The 22336-nt window shown below is 38.0% G+C and overlaps 1 protein-coding gene across 3 annotated transcripts in view; it reads left to right on the top strand.

Annotated features, from left to right (window-relative positions):
• Positions 1–21375, top strand: part of LOC143022394 (protein max-like) — a 56608-nt gene extending 35233 nt beyond the window's left edge. For all 3 annotated transcript variants that reach the window (XM_076180557.1, XM_076180558.1, XM_076180556.1), the window contains exons 2-4: positions 17724–17882; positions 18748–18871; positions 21048–21375. In XM_076180557.1, the coding sequence (XP_076036672.1) occupies positions 17724–17882; positions 18748–18871; positions 21048–21172 (408 nt within the window). In that variant the 3' untranslated portion in view covers positions 21173–21375. The remainder of the gene's footprint in view (positions 1–17723; positions 17883–18747; positions 18872–21047) is intronic.
• Positions 21376–22336: the final 961 nt, after the last annotated feature.

Raw genomic sequence — 22336 nt, 5'->3', positions numbered from 1 at the left:
TATTTTTAATAAATACTCAATAAATATAATTATTAATTCAAATTCCTGAATAATTTGTCAACTGTCAAGTGACAGAGATGATTTATATCTTTAAATAATTTAAACTAGCTACTTTACCTTTGTTGACAGTCTAATTAATTCAAATTATGTTAACATCTAGAACTCCATCATGTACACACATACAGGGTCTAACAGATAAATCCGTACAAACTTTGAAGAGGTTTTAAGCACTTAAAAAGTAACATATGGCAATTCTGATTGTTTCCAGATACTTCCATTTGTCTAATAATTTAGCCAGTTGTATACTAGCACCGGTGCAATAAACATTAAGCAATATTGTTATATTAGTTTCTTTGTTTTGTCCAAATGTTGTTCCAGTGATTGACTTAAGTGCGTTTTAAGGTCTAGGTGTGCATTTGTTTTTTTATGTTTGTGAGGTGTTGTTTGAAAGACATGGATGTATCGTATTGTTACACCAAGAATTTTCGGATGTCTTTTGTGTGTGGTATTAGGGAGTGTTGTGATGTAGAGATGAGGGTATGTATTTGTGTTCTTTTTGTCCAGTTGGTGAGAAGTGTTGCTGTAGATTTGGTTGGAGCTATTTTGAGTCTGTTTGTGATGAACCATGATGTTTGATTGAGTCAAGGTAAGCGCTGGATTATTTTCTGCAGCTTTGTCTGTAGGTGTTACGATGTAAGTGCATGCAGGATTGATTTATGTCGTGCGGGGAGTTGATTTGAGGTGTCTTATCATAAGTCAGATGTATTATGTGGGGGATAGAACTGAGCCCTGTGGTACTGTTCTTAATGTTTCTGATGTGCGATTTTGGCATTCCTGCCTGCCATTTAATTGGCCAGCCATCTTTTGGTGTTATTGTGCATGTCTGTTATATATTTTATTTGTTAGGTGTTGTGGCGGGGGATAGCATCAAAAGCTTTACTAATGTCCAATGTTAAAAGAAGTGTTCTGTGGTGGGGCCTATCTGAATTGATGCCATTCTAAAATTCTTTGTGTGAGGGTTGTCAGAAGTGTTTGTGGAGTGTAGTGGCCTAAAACCGTGTTGTGAGTCAGCAAGGGGAATATATGGTGTGACAAGTTTAAGTATTAGGCGTTCAATGACTTTAGAGGGGGTGCAGAGAAGTGTGATTGGGCGGTGCGACGTTGGGATTGTTGGGTCTTTGTTCGGTTTTGGAATGGTGATTATTTTACCATGCTTCCAGATGTCGGGTATAGTGTTGTGTGAATAGCTGTAGTTTGCAATGTTTGTGAGTGCGTGTATACCTTGTGGTCCAATGTGTTTTAGGTGGATGTTGCTTATGTTATCAGGGCCACAGGCAGATGAGTGCTTGAGACTATGCATTATGAGTTTTGTCTGACTGTCTATGAAGGGTGTATAGTCTGAGTCTGTGGGAAAGTCTTTCTTACGTCGAATGGTGCGTCGGTCGTCAGGGTGAGATGTAAGATGGCTCGTCTGTGCAAAATGACGTATGAGTGCGTTTGCTTGTTGTCTGTTTGAGGGTAGATTATCTGTTGTTGTGATTATTGCTGCGTGAGAGCGTTGTAGTGTTAGCGTTGGATAGTGTGATGCTGTTGAGTGTTTTGTACAATTTGTTGGTGTTTGTTTTGTGATCAAGTGTATTGATAAAGTTTTGCCAATTTTGTGTTTTTTGTTCATGTATTTTATTGGCAATCACAGTGTTTAGTGTTTGTATTTGGTCTGTTAGACCCTGTACATGACAATGTAGACAATAGTATATATCCACTACATATGCACTATGCACATACGTCTTCATGTATAAGTCAATGGAAGTGTTTTTGTGTGGTTTACTGTTTTGTAGGAGCTATGTCATGCTGGGATAATGCCCTGAGATCAACTTTGACCAGTCTTAGAGGCCAGATAGGAATGACATTAGAGCATATGTCACAGCATTTGGTGATGACTGAAAAGGGGCTATGAACAGCTATGAACAGTGTGCACAGCAGCTATGAACAGTGTGCACAGCAGCTATGAACAGTGTGCACAGGGGAAGGTGGTCTCTGGCGTTCCTGACCGGGTTCCTGGTTTTTATGATATCATGGTGAAATTAATTCTGCAGTAAGTACTAGGTAGGGCATCCTACATTAATCTTTTCTCATCATGATTTGTCACATTTTTTCCTAATATTGTGATAGAAGGTTTATGAGATTGGACAAATGAAATAACAGATTTTTTTGGGGGGGAGGGGAGGGGCACAAAGGAAAAAGAAAATATATAGCTTGAAGTGGCAACTCTGCCATGACAGATTTGAAAGTGCTCATAAGCTGGTAGATGATCATGTGTATAAATAATACCATTATATATTTAATATATATATGTTTATATGAATATACGTGCTTGTGTGCATATATATATAAAGCTGGTTGAGTGTATATGTGAGTATATTTATCATACAAGTGAATGTTCCATGTAAGAAATAATATACATGAAAAATATTTATAAAATGCTTGCTGAATAGGTGTGGGAGGCTGGTATATGGATCTGCAGAATAGATTTCCACATAGGGTCAAGGAGTTAAGGAGTCCGGAGTCGGAGGATATCAAAGGAGTCGGAGTCGGAGGAATCAAAGGAGTTGGAGTCGGAGTCGGACCTTATACCATCCGACTCCGCAACCCTGCCTTCTATGATGATCCAATGCGGCTGTAACCCCACTATTATGCGTTTGAACGCTAAATAACCCATAATTTGCATTCAGCACTTGGGATTATGACCATATCGGGTGCGCCATACCCTTCCGTTGAATTCTATTTCTTTCACCATTTCTGGTGGAAAACTAAGGAATGCAAGTGCCCAGGAGCACCTGCTCTAACTAATTGAAAAGGTACCCTTGCTCTTCATTTAAGGGTCCTACTCTCCATTTTCGGTGAATTTACCAGTTGATGGATATAAAGGATTCCGTTCCAATCATGGAGTTATATATTATACCTCCAATCTCCATTTGGCATGTTCCAATCTTGGAGGAATTATACTGACAATTCCTCCAAATTCCAATCGACCAATGACACCATCAAATGCCTTGACTTGGCATGGGACGTTTTGGTATACCCAAGTGGGATGTTTTGACTGAAGGCCAAAGTGGGGCATTTTGACAGTGGGACGTTCTGACTGGCTACCGATATAGCAGTTCCAGGTTATAGATTCTATCAAATCATGTTTTTATGTATTCATTAATTTATTCTTATTATTTTCTTTATTAATTGTTAAATTTGTGATGCATCTTCAGTGTCAATTGTGAGCACATGTTTTGGAGCGAGCCACAGTTCTCAAACAATCTATATCTTATGGTTTTACTGGACCATGGTTTAAATATTCACTAATTAACTGATGCAATTCTTACTTTGATGTTTGTCTAGGGTTCAGATGAATTCAATATATCCTGCAAGTACTTGGGTTAGGGGGAAGAGGCCACAGTGAGCCAGATAACTACAGAGTGCATAACTTTTTTGTTTAAAGTGACCACAGGTTCTGAAAGATTACATGATATAGCGAATACAGTGAATATGCATTGGGAGGGAACCACTATTCTAGACAAAGGTCTACACAAGAGACAATGGAAAATGATTGAATCCCTTTACATTGCCAGTTACAAAAACACAAAGAAGAGGACCAGGGGTTTGAAATGGACAAATTCCACCTCAGTATTTGCCCTCCAAGAATGGCTTATCAAACCTCCTGACTCTAAATAGGTGCTATCCTTTACATCCTTACCTTTACCATTTTTACTCACCCTTTCCATTTTTCTTCCATTTATAATGATATTTATATACTGTGCTACCATATTTCTGTTTATTTCACATGCCATCAAGTCATGCAACCTCTCCTCAAATCCTCCATTATTACCATTTCCATACTCTGTTCTTTTCACCAGGGTTGCGGAATCGGATGGTATAAGGTCCGACTCCTTTGATTCCTCCGACTCCGACTCCTTTGATTCCTCCGACTCCCGACTCCTTAACTCCTTGACCCCTATGTGGAAATCTATTCTGCAAATCCATATACCAGCCTCCCACACCTATTCAGCAAGCATTTTATCAATATTTTTCCCTGTACAGGTACTCCTTGTTTAACGACCTACTCGGTTAACAACAACTCGGAGTAACGACGGGCTTTATGACGTCGTTTAACGTAAATCTCCCGAAGTTACGACGTTGTGTACGATAATTAAGTTGGCTGAGGCAAATTTGTATGATGTTATAAATGAACTTGTACGGTGGATATTAGCTGTGAGGTAAAGTGTTCTGAAGCTTAGGTCTACATTACCATCCTGCTAGCTGCAAAAACTACCTGGGGTACAGTGTATACCGGTAGTGGTAAATTTTTAGTTTCGACCATGGGCGCAATATAACAATAGAAAATTAATTATTAATTTTGTAAATTATAATGTATCAACGTAATATGCAATTTTGTGAGCGGAAATGAAAACAAAAACAAAATGCTAAAACAGATTTTGTAAGTAACGAAGTCATGTCAGATGAATGGTACACCATGTTTGTTATGATAGATGCCGATGTCGAAGAAATGAAAGGATGATAAATTAATTCGTCTAACCTAAACTAAACTAACCTAACCTGTGTTTAATAAATCATTGCCTGCAAATTAAATGTCATCCTGCTCGTCCTCGTTGTCGTCGTCGTGAGAGACGTTGGCAGACGACAAGATGGCGTCCCGAGCCTATGCTACCGACTTCGTTCATTAACATATTTTCTTGTAGCAAGGTATTTTTTACTTTCATTTCCGCCCACAAAATTGCATATTACGTTGATACATTTTAATTTACAAAATTAATAATTAATTTTCTATTGCTATATTGCGCCCATGGTCGAAACTAAAAAAATACCCCAGTATTCAATATGGAATGTCAGCATACACGGATTTGGTCATATACGGTAATTTTAGGAACCTAACCACTGTAAATAAACAGTAAATAAAGCTTTAATGTACTGTATGAAAGATGGAAAATACACGAAAATAAAGATACATGTATTGCTGGACATTGTACATACAGTACATGTACATATATGTATACACTTTCGCTTAACGACCAATTCGGTTAACGACGGCGACGCTGGTCCCAATTGTCGTCGTTAAACGAGGAGTACCTGTATATTATGTTTTACGTGAAACATTCAGTTGTATGATAAATATACTCACATATACACTCACCCAGCTTTATATGTATATATGCACACAAGCACGTATATTCATATAAACATATATATATTAAATATATAATGGTATTATTTATGCTCATGACCATCTACCAGCTTTTGGGCCTTTATGGATTTGGAAAAGGCTTATGATAGGGTAGACAGGAAGGCACTGTGGGAGGTTTTGCAGATATATGGTATTGGGGGAAAGCTGTTAAGAGCAGTCAAGAGTTTGTATGAGAGTAGTAGAGCCTGTGTTAGAATCAGAAATGGAGAGAGTGAATGGTTTGAGGTAAAGATGGGACTACGTCAGGGATGTGTCATGTCGCCATGGCTGTTAAATGTGTATATGGATGGGGTGGTACGGGAGGTAAATGCAAGAGTAATGGGCAGGGGACTGGAGTTGGTTGCAGAAAATGGAGAAAAGTGTGAGGCAAGTCAGTTGTTGTTTGCTGATGACACTGCACTTGTGGCAGGGTCAGAGGAGGCATTGGGAGAGTTAGTGACTGAGTTTGGGAGGGTGTGTGATAGGAGAAAGTTGAAGGTGAATGTGGGTAAGAGTAAGGTGATGAGGTGTAGAAGAGGAGAGGATGGTGGAGAGTTGGAAATAAGTCTTAAAGGGGAGAGGCTGGAGGAAGTGGATAGTTTTAGGTACTTGGGGTCATATTTGGCTGCAAAGGGAGGAGTAGAGGTAGAGGTAAGCTGTAGATTGAGAGAAGCAAATAAATGCCTTGGCGGATTTAGAAAAGTAATGAGAAATAGACATTTGGGAATTAATGCAAAGAGGAGATTGTATGAAGGGGTGATTGTGCCGGCAGTGCTGTGTGGGGCATAGGACATGGAATTTGAGAGAGACAGAGAGGAAGAGTTTAAATGTGTTTGAGATGAAATGTCTGAGAAGTATGGTGAGGGTTACAAGGCTGGATAGAGTGAGAACCGAGGAAGTGAGAAGGAAAGCTGGGGTGGAAAAGGAGTTGGCTGAGAGGGCTGATGAAAGACTATTAGGATGGTTTGGACATATGGAAAGAATGGATGAAGGAAAGACTGGTGAAAGGGGTATGGAAGGCAGAGATGGAGGGAGTGAACTTGAGAGGACGACCGAGGATGAGATGGATGGATGGGGTGACAGGGGCGTTGAGCAAGAGGGGAATATCTGTGGAGCAGGGAAGGGAGGTGGCAGAAGATAGGGATGAGTGGAGAAGGGCTGTGTATAGATGAAAAGAAAGGGAAGGGATGGGAGGATGGGGAGTTTTTGGGGAGGTTTGGGGAGTGGGAAAGTGTGAATGATATTTTGATGCAGCCCGATGGGATTTCTCCCAGTCTGCTATTTTTCTATATGAGGGGACGGAGAGGGAGCGGGGTCGCCGATTAAGTGAAGCGTCCATGTTGTGGATGTGCTTTGTCCTGCTGCATTGCTTCTGACCCAGGGTGGTGGGCAGGATGCAGGGATGACCCGTCGTCCACGAGGAGCTAAGATGTGAGGGTGGAAGGGATGATGGGTGGAGTGGGTTTATGCCATTTGACTTGGCTATCTCCCTGATTAGGGGGAAAAAGCCTTTTGTATATAGATAGAATTATGGTTATGGGTTAATGCATAAATATCTGGTACACTTAGGGCTAATTTGCAATTGTCTTTATAACATAATCGGTTTTAAATTAGATTAAAATGGTTCGTGATTTTCTTTACTCTGATTTCTATATTTCATTGCTTCACTTGTAGGCCTATCATATTCTCTAGTAACCATGATCAGTAGCCTGTTTCTATTTCGTATATTTCAAACCACTAAATTTCTTTGATAAATGTATGATTTTCATATTCTGAAGTAGCTTTATCATAATCTAGCATATTTCTATTAAAGGAAAATGTGATAAAACTACCGAGAATGAAGGAAAAGAAAATTCACTGGGAGACACTGCTTCAGGCAGAATCTGCAGCTGTTGTTTGTTTCCATTAGTTAGTACTAGTAGCACACAATGCCGTCACATGGTGGCAGCACGAATTGATGTTTATGTTGAAGTAGAAGCATTGCAGTATAGTACAAAATATGATATATATATATATATATATATATATATATATATATATATATATATATATATATATATATATATATATATAGTTTCACTCTCCTTACAGGAAACAACTACAAATACATGACCACAAACACTTTTACCCAGACTGACAATGATAGCTTGTCAGTATTGTGTACTTTTTTTTATTATTATTGATGGATTGTTTTTTGTTTCCATCTGGAGAGACCACTTGGTGTACATATACACTGCACACACTCACTATTGCCTCCAAAAATAAAAGCAAAACCATACTTAAACTGCTAAATTGTGCAACTGGTAAAACCAAACAGGGAAACCATGTTAAAAAAAATTTTTTGTTGGACTTAAGGAGTCGGAAAAAAATTCCGACTCCGACTCCTAGTACTCTTAGAAATCCTACTCCAACTCCCAGCTAAAACCTCTCATTCCGACTCCGCAACCCTGCTTTTCACTACATTTATTATTAATATTTTTATCATTATTATTATATTATCATTATTGTTATTATTGTTGTTATTATTATTATTATTATTATTATTATTATTATTATTATGATTATTATCATTATTATTATTATTATGATTATTATCATCATCATCATCATCATCATTGCAATTAATACTACTATCATCATTTTAGTATTACTATAACTATTATTAGTATCATCATTGTCACTATTATGATTATTATTATTTTACTATTGTTACACATACCAAAAGCTTTTTCCACCTTGCAAGGGAGGTAACCAAAAAACAGACATAAAACCTACATACTCCACTCCCATCGAACCCCCCTCCCTCAGCCTTATTTTGGCTCCTCCTGGATGATGGGTCGTCCCTGCATCTCGCCCACTGCTCTGGGTCAGAAGCAGTGTTGCAAGACACAGGACATCCACAGCAAGGCCGCTTCATGAAATTGGTGACCCCCCCCCCCTACAGAAATGGAGAAAACAGGGAGAAATCCCTTCAGGCTGAGTCAAAATATTTTTCATACATACTCCCTCACCCCCCACCCACTCCCCCTCATGCATCACTGCATCATCCATACACAACCATTCTCCTTTCACCCCTATCTTCTGTCCTTTCCCATCCTGCTCTCATCATCTTAACAACTGCCTTCGCCTCATCCTTCTATACAGGTAAACGTCGACTTACGATGGTCGCGACTTACGATTTTTCGACTTTACGATGACGATGACGACGATATGATATATTTAACCCCTTCCATACGGTGCCGCACACGTAGGCGTCATGAGGAGCAAGTGGATTCGCGACGCTGCCATATCGGCGTCTTGATTATATTTATTGTAGTCGCCCCTGTGTTTTTACATTCTCTCAAATGTGCCCTGAATCCCATTCTCTGTGGTTTTCAAAATCCGCGGGTGAAAGAGAGAACGATCGATATAAGCGGTGACTATATTTTATGATGCGAGTATTATTACGACACGTCGTACGGCTCAAGGTCTAAATATACAGGTCAGACCGTTTACATTCTTCTGCGCAGCTTCTGACGTCATTTGGCTGAGTCCATTTTCTCTTTGTGATACACTGAAGAAAACTGTGAAACGCCAAGGAAGACAGGAACTATAATATTTTATATATTATATATATATATATATTATATATCATATATATTATATATTCATATATATAGACAGGAACTATAATATTTTATATATATTTATATATATATTTTATATAATATTTGTCAGAATATAACTAATTGCGTGGAGCAGTGCGAGCGAAGGCAACGTCATTTTTGAACGACGGACCAGCTTCAACTGACAGCTATAGGACCCGCTAACCCCACTTTGAGCAGCCAGGTGACGTTCACGGGCCCGCTGCGCCAACTCCCTCGAAATTCGGTCGGAAGTGGTTAGACCTTATATTCTTAGATCTTGGTACGGCTGGCATATATACGTACGTCAGGATGATAATACATACATGTATATAAAAAAATACATATTATAGTGTTTGAATATGGTAAAAAGGATAAAAATAATTAAATAAACTACTGTACATGTTTAATAGGCTATATTCAGTATCTCTGGTGGTTAATATACAGGTAGGCTAGGTACAGTGACCACGGAACAGAGTGATACACAAATTGGGGATCGACTTATGATGAAATCGTCTTACGATGGCTCTATCGAAACCTAATGCCATCGTAAGTCGACGTTTACCTGTATTTCTCCTCCATTTTCCTCACTCATCACTGTCATTTTCTTAGCGCTTCCCACTGCAACTATCTTTCCCTTCCTATCCTCCTTCACATTTAGCAGCTCCCTAAAATACTCTGCCCACCTTCCTCCTACTACCTTCTCTTCCATTATCATCTCTCCATCTGCACCTTTTAACTTTTCTTCTCTACTTGATTTGCCTCCTCATCCTCTCTTAATTTCCCTCCAAAATATCTTTTTATTACTTTCAAAATTTTCTGTCATACTCTTACCCCATTTCACATCTGCTCTCCTCTTTGCCTCCTTTATCTTATGCTTTACTTCCCTTCTCTTTTCTTTGTGGCTCTCATATGATTCTCTTGTCCTATTTTGTAACCAATCTGTGAAAGCTCACTTCTTCTCTTCTACAACCTTTCCTTCCTCAACCCCCCACTCACAACCCTTCCTTCTATTTCCTCCCATCTTCCTTGTTCCACACACCATCTTTGAACACCTTATGACTCCCTCCTTGAACACCTTATGACTCCCTCCTTGAACCATCCCCATTCCTCCTCCACTCCTAGTTCTACTCTATCCTTCACTCCCTCCCACTCTCGCATCTTCTTTTACTCCTTTTCTTTCTCATTTAAGCAGTTCACTCTAAGCACCTCCCTACCTTCTGCCCTTTCCTCTTTCTCCGCCTATCCTTCACTCTCAACTTCCACCAAAAAATGATCTGATATTCCCCCATTCCCTCCCCTTAGAACATGTACAACCTTAACCACTTCAATACGATGACGTCTACGTAGGCGTCATGAGGAGCAAGTGGTTACACGAGGATGCCGATTTCGGCGTCTTGATTATATATAATTTAATTGTACCTGGGATGGAATGGGTGGGGATGATTTTATGCCTTTTCCTTTTTGGCTACCTCCCTTGTAAGTCAGAAAAAGCCTTGGTATATGTATGTACCTGCATGACCCCTATACTCTGTAAACTGGCTTCATCATATTTTCTATGGTTATCAAAATTCACGGGTGAAAGAGAACAAGCAATACAGCGTTAACTTTATTTTTTATAATGCGAGTATTATGACACAACATTGCACGTCGGGCAGCTAATGCTGCCCGCGAGATTTTGGCCTGTATTGAAGGGGTTAACTCTTCCTACTATACTCCTGGCTATCACTATATAGTCCATTAATGCTCTGTCTACCACTCTTCCATCCACCACCCTCTCCCATGTGTACTTATGCTTGGCTTTCTTCTGAAACACTGTATTTGCTATCATCAGCTCTTTCGAGACATCTCCACAATCAACTCTCCACTATGATTTTTTCCTGGAACTCCACACTTCCCTACCACTCTGTCTATTGGTTCATTTCCTACCCTAGCATTAAGGTCTTCTAAAAACCACTACATTGACATTTCTTCCCAATCCTTCTATGCACCCATTTAAATCCATCTGAAAAGCCTCCCTTTCCTCAACACTCTTCTCACTACCAGGCCCATATGCACTTACAACAATCCACATTTCCTTTCCCAGTTTCACCTTCATCCACATTAACCTTGAAACCTCCTTCCACTCCACTACACACTTACCTATCTCTTCACTCCTGAGAATCTCCCAACTACATTCCCTAACTCACACTCTCCCCTTCCTCTCAACTTAGTTTCATTCAATGCCAACACATCCATCTTTCTCACAAACATACTGCCCATCTTTTCCCTTTTACTCTCATCTGTACCACATCCATGCACATTAAAAGACCCAAACCTTAGGGTACTGGTTGGAAAACTCCTAGACCCTCTTATGCCTTTACTTTTTTTAGGAATGTCCCCTGTGGGGCTACAGGTAGCATGATTCCTAGTCCTGTCCCTGTCCTGTTTTTTTTTTGCCTTGTATGATTCAAGTGGGATCTTATCATTGACTTGGTGTCAGCATTCTTTTCCTCCACCACAGGGTAAGGAAAAAAAGGAAATAAATATTCAGAGAAATGGTACAGGACAGGAACAAAGGGTGGAGGACAGTCATGGAAGAAATATTAGCAAAAATAGGAAAGTTAGCAAGAAGTGAACGCTATAAAAGTATATGAATAAAAAGAGACATGAATGATGAGGAAAGAATACAAGACACCAATTAGGAAGAACAACCACATATTACTTGAGTTACTAAAAGAGGAATTATGTGTAGAGAGAAGTGAGACTTATAGAAAAGGAAGATTAATGGATAGTAAAACAGTTTTTTTTTAAGTGAATTGGGAAAACTACAATGAAGAAACACAAGTGAAAAAAAAATTGATGATTCTGATGGGAATCTATAATGAAGGACTGGTTAAATATGTCCCAAAGCAAAAACGGGAAAAGGTGTATATTAAGTGCTGGTTTAACAGAAGGTGCAGGAAGTAAAAGAAGAGATAAAGCTTGGAAAAGGTGGAAAAAAGACAAAAAAACTAGAAAGTAGCAAATATATATCAAAGGAATGAGTATGTAAAAATACACAGGGACGAAAAAAGAAACTATGAAAAAGACAATAGAAAAATGTAAGGATCAGCCAGAGCTATTATATAGATATGTGAATGGAAAACTAAAAAAAAACAAATGGGAAATAGTTTAAACTATGCCAAGGTAATATGGAATACACTCGAGAAAATGTACATTAGTATGAAGGGCGAGAAGTGAAATCCCCTCCTGTATGAGGAAAATAATAGTAACACGAAAAGAAATAATGGACCAAATAAGCACCTTGATGCTAAGAAATTGCATGACCTAGATGGAATCACAAACTGGATACTAAAAGAATGTAAAGTATTAATAGACAAAATATACAACATAATAAGTTGTCCATTTACAGGCGAGCCACAGGTGGGATTGGATGGCTGGAAAAGAGCTCTGCTGTGCAGCGCTTTTTTGTTAAGCTATTTGGAAACTACTAGTTGTATTTATGAATGGAAAGAGAGTTGTGTATACCGAGTGAATGAAATTACAAAATTGTCATAGTATTAGTGTTAACCCCTTCACTCCGGGCCAAAATCTCACGGGCAGCATTAGCTGCCAGACGTGCGATGTTGCGTCATATACTCGCATTATAAAAAATAAAGTTACTGCTGTATTGATCGTTCTCTTTCACCTGTGAATTTTGATAACCATAGAAAATATGATGAAGCCAGTTTACAGAGTAAGGGGGTCACGCAGGTACAACTACAATATAATCAAGATGCTGACATCGGCATCCTCGCGTACTCACTTGCTCCTCATGACGCCTACATAGGCGTCATCGTATCGAAGGGGTTAAATACATAAAATGGAGGGTGATAAAGGTGAAAGAAGAAAAAGTGAACCAACAAAGAGATGGTTAGATGTAAGCAGTGGAATCTCCTCAGGGACTATTACTAAAAAGATCTTGCATGAATGAAACCCTGAAAGCTATTCAAAGGTTGGATAATTATGCATTTTCAGGGTTTGTAAAAGAAGGTGAAATATTAGGTAGAGGTTTGGAATTGAATAGATAACCTAGATATAAAAATGTCCGGAGAAAACAAGATACTGTGTTGCTGATTTGACAAAGGAACTAAAGGACCTGAAAATTGAATACAGGGCAATGTACAGAGAAATAATTCAACTTAAAAGAGCTAATGATGAGATGAACAAGGGAACAAGTGGGAAGTGGACTTCAACATTAAGAAATGTAGCATAATGGAATTTGAATTAAGTAAAAAAAAAAAAAAAAGATATAAGGACAATATAAAATTGGTGCAAAGGAAGACCTGGGAGTAATCATCACAAAGGACATGTCCCCTGATAAACAGATAAATAAAATTGTTGTAGAAACCTACAACTTGCTAAGATCAATGAAGGTGGCTTTTACTTGGATGAAGAAATGGTAAAGAAAATACTAGTCACACTGATAAGGCCAAAATTGGAGTATGCAGAGCTATGGTCACCCAGTACCAAAAAGAATATAATGAAAATTGAGATAATCCAGAGAGCAACTAAGAAGATGGCCCCAACACTATCAAAACTCATATGAGGAGAGATTGTCAAAACTAGAATTGCTAACTCTGGAACAAAGGAGAGAAAGAGGTGACTTGTTGACTATCTACAGAATGAGGAGAGGTATGGAAGTCCTTGATAGAGAAGACTTATTAATTGGGATAAGAGAAATACAAGGGGACATGGAAGGAAGCTCAAAAAGGACAGTTATAGAAGAGACCTGAAAAAGAACAGCTTTCCCCACAGAGTGGTGGATGTTTGGAACAAACTAGATGAAACGATAGTGTGTGACAAAACCAAACACAAATTTAAGAGCAAATTAGATATGGCAAGATACAGAGATGGGACACCATAAGCATAGCTACCCTTCTCGTAAGATACAACTAGGTAAATACACACACACAATTATATATATATAGTAAGTCCTTGTTATACAGTACATATGCGTTCCTGAAAACCTTACCGCAAAATGAAATTACCGTATACCAAACCCATTATAACATGTAATAATAGGATATGGCAGATGTACCTTCTCCCTGCTCTTTCCTCTTCAAAATATCTAGTGGATACTGTATCTGTGAATTTTTCTTACTGTAAATAGAATCGAGGGTAGTAATTACCAAATACCGTAACTGTGAATTTACCGGATAAAGAATTACCGTATAAGGAGGACTCACTGTATAAGTTTTGGACAGAATCACTGTTCAGCACACCCAATGACAGAAATTGCCATATGCCTCTGGTGAAAATTTATATCATGTTGAGTTAGTGGTGAGGCATTAAACACAAAGATGCAGCTGAAGATTTTCTCATCACCCTAAAGGAATTAATTGTAAACTAATGTTATCTCCTGCAAATTTTCAACATCAACAAAACTAGCTTTTTCTGGGTGAAAATGCCAGGAAGAACCTAATATTGCCAAGAGGCTACCTGTAATATGGATGTCCAATCTGAAGAGTTAGGTGACGCTAGTAATTTTTTTTTCTAACATATTATCCCCAAAATGAAGCTATATTGCTGGGAGAATGGAATCCCTTTTAAAATTATATTAATCTTGGGTAATGCTCCTGGGCGCACACCCCACTTGGATAATTTCCATCCATATGTAAAAGTTGTGTATCTAACACCTAACACATTACTAGTTTCAAAGGTAAGAAAGCCAATGTTTAAGTATTATTACAGCTTATTTCTGTTTTATGTATCATTAGTAATGTGTTTTAGGATAAGAAAACATGTATTGACTATATCATACTTTGCATATAGATATGAGTACCCTGAAAATGGTGTTTGATAACAACTTATGGACATTTCAAGTTATGAATGGCCATTGGGAATATAACTCATTAAGTTAAGGAGTGTCTGTATTTTCATAATTTTTCATGCTTTTATATTAAAAGAAGCATTGAAGTGTATGGTTTTCATATAAAAAATATTCCTTATGTTTTCTTTTTTGTACTTTCGAATCTTCAGATGTCGGAGTTTTGTATATAGGGGAGGTGGGGAGTTTTCATGTCCACTTGTAGACTCTTTGTGCAGCATCTTATCATTTGATTTCACCTTGGGGGAGGGCATCTTCCACCTTGCTCTGTCCAAAGGCTCCAGCAGTGCAGGCTCTTGCAGCCTGGACACAGGAACTAAGATAAAAGGGATATCAAATGGGTGTGTGATGAGTGAAAGGTGGATGTACACCATGGATGGGCTACCTTTTAGGCATGGAACCATTTTGGTTGCTGCTCCTTGAATTCTATCTTTTTATATCCTTTTTAGTTATATAATGATGGCATTACACTGGCCCTTTGCCAGAAGGACTAATATTTTGTTAATTTCTTTGTTTCTGCATGAGGGAACAGAGGAGTGGTTGCTGATTAAATGAAGCAGCTGTGCTGTGGATGTGCTGTGTCTTCTGCATTGCTTGTGACCCAGGGCAATGGACAAGATGCAGGGATGAACTGTCATCCATGAGGAGCCAAGATGAGAGAGAGCAAGTGGTGATGGATGGGAGTGGAATTATGCCTTTTGACTTTGGCCACCTCCCTGGTAAGGGGAAAAAGAGCCCTTGATGTATGTATACAGACACTCCTCAACTTACGTTTGTTCCGAACGGCCGAACGTAAGTTGAAAATGAACGTAAGTTGTTACTGTACCATACATCCGTAAATTCTATTACCGCAGAAAAAAAAAAAAAAAAAATTAAAAGGTGTATAGACAAACTCAAAGTTAATAAAACACCAGGGCCTGACGGTTGGCATCCAAGAATCTTAAAGGAAATGAAAAATGAGATTGTTCTTCCATTAGAAATTATTTTCAAGAAATCCATCATATCCAGAGATGTCCCAAGAGAATGGAAGCTAGCTAACGTTACTCCCATATTCAAAAAAGGTGACAAAAAGAAACCAAATAACTATAGGCCTATAAGTTTGACTTCGATCGTAGGAAAAATAATGGAAACTATCATCAGAGATACTATCGAATATCATTTAGAAAGTAACCGTTTGATAAATGATAGCCAGCATGGTTTCAGACGGAAACGTTCTTGCGTGACTAACTTACTCGAATTCTACAACACAGTTATCTCGAATTATGACAAAAGAAACAATATAGATTTAATATATCTAGACTTTGCAAAAGCTTTTGATACCGTCCCACACGAAAGACTACTTACTAAATTAGCTTTGCATGGAATAAGTGGTAGCCTATACGGTTGGACTAGTAATTGGTTGAAAGGTCGAAAACAGAGAGTTGTTTGAAATGGAAAAACTTCTGGATGGAAAAGTGTTGCAAGTGGAGTTCCTCAGGGTTCCGTTCTTGGGCCACTTCTATTCATAGTATATATAAATGATATAGACCATGGACTAAAATCTACTGTTTCCAAATTTGCTGATGATACAAAACTGTGCGGAGTGGCAAATGATCACTCAAACCAATTAGATATTCAAGAAGATTTAGATCAATTACAGCAATGGTCTGAAAAGTGGCTAATGAAATTTAACACAAGTAAATGCAAGGTAATGCACATAGGTAAAAATAACAGTAAGTACGATTACAAGTTATTTGGAAATTCGTTAACAAAAGTGGATAGTGAAAAAGATCTCGGCGTAATTATCAGTAACGACCTCAAATCATCCAAGCAGTGTATTTCAGCCTCTGAGAAAGCAAATAAGATTCTGGGATTGATTGCGCGATCTTTTGATTTCAAAAGTCCATCACTCATTAACAAGCTATATAAATCGTTAGTTCGTCCACATTTGGAATATGCTGTTTCCGTATGGTCACCGAATCTCATTAAAGACATTGACAGACTGGAATAAGTACAACGGCGAGCCACAAAACTGATTCCAAATATCAAAAATAAATCATACGAAAATCGACTTAAGCACATGAATCTGTTTTCCCTAAAAAAGCGTAGACTCAGAGGTGACTTGATACAGGTCTTTAAGATTTTAAAGGGAATTGACAACATCAAAAGTGACCAAATTTTCACATTGAATGAGAATCAGACAAGAAACAATGGTCTCAAACTGTCCGGAAATAGATTCAATTTGGAAGTAGGTAGAAACAACTTTGCCAACCGTGTAGTTAATGAATGGAATAAACTTCCTGCACAGGTAGTGCAATGTAGTTCAGTTCAAAGCTTTAATAATCATTTAGATAAATACCTAAGTAAGATGCTGTAATGATTATAATTTATGTTATATTATTTGTTTTTTGTTTTGTTATAATTTGTCTGTCTGATTTTCATTTATTATTAGTTATATGTCAATTTATAATCATTTACTATTTACCTGTTTGTTATTCAACTATACCTATGCATTTATTTATGTATTTTATTTGTTATTTTTACATTATTATAGTTTTAATTTATTATTAATATGATATATATGTATATGTATTTTTTTTTTTTTTTTTTTTTTTTTTTTTTTTGCATCCGACCTAGATATGGATCAAAAGGTCTCCTGTCGGCATGCTCCGCCTTTGTAATCCTTTGTAAAACACCCCTAAATCATTAATTATACACATAACATTGTAAAATGATAACATTAATTTCAAATAAATTAAATTCAAGCAACATAAATTGAGATGGTGGAGGAGGAGGGGAAGGATGAGGCAAGGCACGTTCAGTCTGTCGTTTGTGCCATGTAAACAATGGACGCAGCGTCATGCATAAGTATTGTTTGAACTACGGAGAGCGCGCTAAACTAAAAAATTCACTCCAATTTTTTTTTTTTTTACAATTTTTTTTTTTTTTTACTGTTGGTTCAAACGTAAAATCGAAAAAACTTAAAACGAATGAACATAAGTAGAGGAGCATCTGTATATGTATTAGTATTTTATTCCAGGAGGAAGATGGATTTCAGGCTTCCCGTGGAGAATTACAATTTGCCTCACAAGCAGTGAAGCGAGCACACCACAATGCACTTGAACGCAAAAGACGGGACCATATAAAAGACTCATTTTGCTCCCTGAGAGACTCTGTACCATCACTCCAAGGGGAAAAGGTAAGTACAGGAGAATTGACGAGTTTAATCATAGTACTGTGGCATTTTTCTCATGTTATAATATTCTTGCCCACACAAGCCCATTTTTAGAAGATTATTTTTAACTAGTGACAATTATAGGATTTGCTCAGATGAACAAATTAATTTGGTGGTAATCAGAATAGAATGTGGGAGGTAATATTAGTTGTTAGTTAAAATTTATTTTAACATTCTTTTTAGAAGAAAAGCAGTTGCCAGAGTAAGATGGTTCTAGTTTGACTGGAAACCAGCCCACAGTAGTTCTCAGGCTCTCCCATAGGGTCTGGGAAGAAATATTGGTTCATATATGTTATATTAGTTGTGGGGACCATGTGACTTCTGCAAGAGAGAACTAGGGCAGTGGAATGATTTATTGATTTACTATATTGTGGGGAGATAATTTAATATTGAAAACAAAAAACAAGTGACCTTGCCAGGGTTATACATTTGTTGGAAATCTTTCATTATGTTAAAGGTTCAATGCAGTTGAAATTGATATAACTTATATATGCATCTTTTCTACCTGTTGAATTAGGATTTCATGACCTTTTAGATTTAAATGAGTACCGTAGCTTAATTTGGTAATATAAAACATTACTTCTTTAATTAGATATTTAGGTTAAATACTGTATATACTGGAAGAATGCTTCCTGTAATTTATATTATAATTCATGTAAGATGAAAGGGAGGAAAAGGTGGTGGATGGGAGTGGAATGGGTGGGGGTAGGTATGGGCCTTTTGACTTGGCTACCTCCCTTATAAGGGGAAAAAAGCTCTTGGTATATAATTATATTATTCTGAAAGTTAGTCATTGTCTAATGCATTTTTTTTTTGTCTTTCTCTTCAGTCAAGTAGAGCCCAGATATTGAAGAAAGCTTCAGAATACATAGAATTCATGCGTCGCAAAAATTCAGCACACCAGCAAGACATAGATGATCTTAAGAAACAAAATAATCTCCTGGAAAGTCAGAGTAAGCTTTTTTGTCTTACACCTTCTGTATTTTAGGGTTTCCACTATCACAAGGAAGTAAAACAAAGCTAAATGATAAGCTATAGGTATTGACTGTGTACTTATATGCATTTAATACATATAGACTGTAAGGGTACCCTGGACCAAAAACACACAACAGTTGTGTATGTCAGAGACAAATCATTATTTGTAAAGCAATGCTAAGCTACATTTTTATGCTTGCCGTCCCACCTTCCTACTGTCCCCATTGAATCTATCCTTTACCTCTTCTAAATCTCCATCTCTTCATTTTCCTATACTCATGTGATGGGAGATGAGAATACCACCATTGTATTCCTATGCTTGTTGTAATGTGTAGCTAAATGAGTCAGAATTAGGAAACTGGGAATCCTCTCTAGATTTTCAAATGCAGAGTTGAGGCCAGAGAGGGTCTGGAAAGAAGACTAAAAACAAACTCTAGTTATAAGGTCTTTGAATGTATGTGGGACAAGTGAGAGCAAAAATGAGGTTGGTGATTTGTGAAAACAAAGATGGATGTGTGAGCATTGATTAAACAAAACTTAAAGGGAAAGGAAAGATTGTTTTTTGGGAGTAAGGTAGGGTGGAGTGGAGAGAGGATGAGGGAGAGGATTAGTTATGATGGTATCAAATTTTATTTATCTATAATGTGCACAAGGGACTAATGATGGGTACCTGGATATGGTGGTTCTGCAAGATGGATGGTGGAAATGCCCATATATAAAATATGTCAACCCTTTCACTGACATTAGGTGAGCCCTGAGGGGTTGGCAATTGGCCTCTGGACCAGGTCCAAGATCTGTATCAATTTGAACTGTGTATTTGTTGCACCATGAAGAACTGACAGTTGGTGACTGTTCCCCTCCTTGTATTACTTTCACCAGACAGCATTTAAGTTTCTTCCCAGAGAGATCTTTGAGAGAGCCAGGTGGGGCTGTGGGTTTTTTACTTCTTGAAACTCAACCAATTATTGTTATTATTATTATTATTAATTAGTACTATTAGAGTGGAGAATGGTTGTGTATGAATGATGCTGTGATGCATGGAAGGGAGTGGGGTGGGGGGTGGTGGTGAGGGAGTGTATGTGAATGATATGATATTTTGACGCAGCCCGAAGGGAATTCTCCCTGTCTTCTCTTTTTCTGCATGAGGGGATGGAGACGGGGGGTCGCTGACTAACCCTTTACCTGGCAACTTTTATTTTTAGGAAATGTTTCATTTTAAGACAGATTTTTTTTTATTGCCTATTTTTATATATTTTTTCATATTTTTTCATGCTGATTATGGAAATAACTTTTATTTTAATATTGTATGGTCAATAATTAAGGTGGAGTAAAACACGGCAGTTAAATTTCTATTGTAATTGTACATGGAAAGCACAATCTACGTCTTCACGTCACTCTCACGACAGTCAAGAATTGATCTGTACTCACCAGAAGCAAGCTCACGACTACTGCGTGCATGACTAGGCTTAGGTAGCGTGCCCTTAACAGTTGTTAACGATTTATTTTCTACAATTATTTTGATTATTCACTCGCGCACAGAAATTTACATTCATACACCTTTCAGTTACACAACAACTTAATTTGATAGTAATAATGATCTATATCCTATTCATTCAACTTTTGCATGACAAATAAATTGATAATTACCTAATAGGTACCAATGGCAATTAGTAAGTTCTCGAACATTCACGCTGACACGCATGTACATACATACAGAAATTCTAACTACGCATTTATCTGAATCTACAAGGAGCATAATGCTAACAAGCTTAGAATACAATAAATGCTTGGCCACATGAAAGGAGCTGGCCTCAGCGACTTACAATGAAACATACAAGAAGATATATTTAATTAGTACATGCAGGCATATGAACATTATATATATATACATGGAACAACATTGAAAATTTAAAGGACGGTAGTGGAGAACATTTTGGCAGCTATAAGGGATTGAAAGCTCAAGAAGTATGATGGCTGCGAAGATTATATGGGTGGGAGACATGGGACGTTGTAATGGGAGGGGAGGGAGGAAGGGGTTCTGCGGGAGTCGGAGGGTGATTGTCACAGTCTACACCTCGAGAGAAAAGCTTAAGGGTGTCCAGGTGCATGATGGATTCTGTGTCTGAATGTAAGTGTTTTACTTTGACTTTGTAGGTTCTAGTGCGAGGACACGGAAGGGACCAAGGAATTTTGGTGAAAGCTTGGAAGATGGAGAATGGTTCTGGGCATATATGATATCACCTATTGCAATGTTAGATTCTCTCGCATTTTTATTGTGAAAACGGGCCATCTCGTTTTTAGCGAGAGAAAGAGACTGAGTAATTCTCTTGAAGAGAGAGCTGAAATTTGAAAGTGAAACCTTTATAAAATCATCAAGGTTGTAAATGGGACCTATTTCTGAAGCAAGAAGGTCATATGGGAGTCGCTTGTCGGAACCAAAGATGACAAAGTGAGGCGACTGATATGGACCTATTGATGGCACTGTTAAGGCAAGACTGAATTATAGGGACGTGGTGATCCCAGGAGAGATGGAGGTCAGAAGTGAGGTGTCGGAGAACATTGAGAATCTTTCTGTTTTGGCGTTCAACAAGGCCATTTGAACTGGGGTGGTATGCAACGATATTACATTTTGTTATTTGAAAGGATTTGCAAATATTTGAAAGAATCTCATTGTTGAATTCCATGCCATTGTCAGAGAGAAGAACTTTGGGAGTAGTGAAGGGGCAAATAACTTTGTCAATGAACGTCTTTGCAATTGTTGCTGCAGTCTTGTCTGGGATAGGTTCAAGTATGCAGAATCTGGAAAAATGGTCCATACACACAAACGGGTACTGGTTTCCACTAGAAGTGAGTGGTAATTTGAGAAGGTCAATTGCAACCATATCAAAGGGTTTGCTAGGGATTGGGTATGTCAATATGGGAAGTTTACTCTGAATATGACCCTTATGGCTAGCACAAGAATGACAAGCGTCAATGTGGTTATGGATATCCTTTCTCATGGTAAGCCAAAAGTACTGAAGTCTGGCCTGTGTTAAGCAGTTGTCTTTACCTGGATGTGCAGCAAGTGGAGAATCATGTAAAAGGAACAGAACTTCAGGTAGTAAGTCAGAAGGAACTACGAGTTGTTGTACAAGTCTGGTTCATGCTTGTTGGAAAGTGTGGTTTCATGATAAAGAACATAATCGAGAAGTCTGAAGTGGTCCAAGGAGGTAGGGAAGTCTGTAAGATCAGATGTATCTCCTGACTTGAGAGAAAATATCACACGTTTCCACATTGGGTCGGATCTTTGAGCTGCTTGTATGTGCGCATGAGTAAGAGTGACTGGCTGAGGGAGGGAATTGATAGCAGCAACATTTCTAGAAAGTGCGTCTACAACAAGGTTTGCTGATCCACGCACATAAGAGAAGGTGGGATTGAATTCTTGAATAGTCAAGAACCAGCGA

Source organism: Oratosquilla oratoria, chromosome 44, assembly GCF_046742065.1.
Source record: "Oratosquilla oratoria isolate Oo_2021 chromosome 44, ASM4674206v1, whole genome shotgun sequence".
Taxonomy (NCBI): domain Eukaryota; kingdom Metazoa; phylum Arthropoda; class Malacostraca; order Stomatopoda; family Squillidae; genus Oratosquilla; species Oratosquilla oratoria.
The sequence above is the reverse complement of the archived record's forward strand: the minus strand, read 5'-3'. Positions and strand labels throughout refer to the sequence as shown.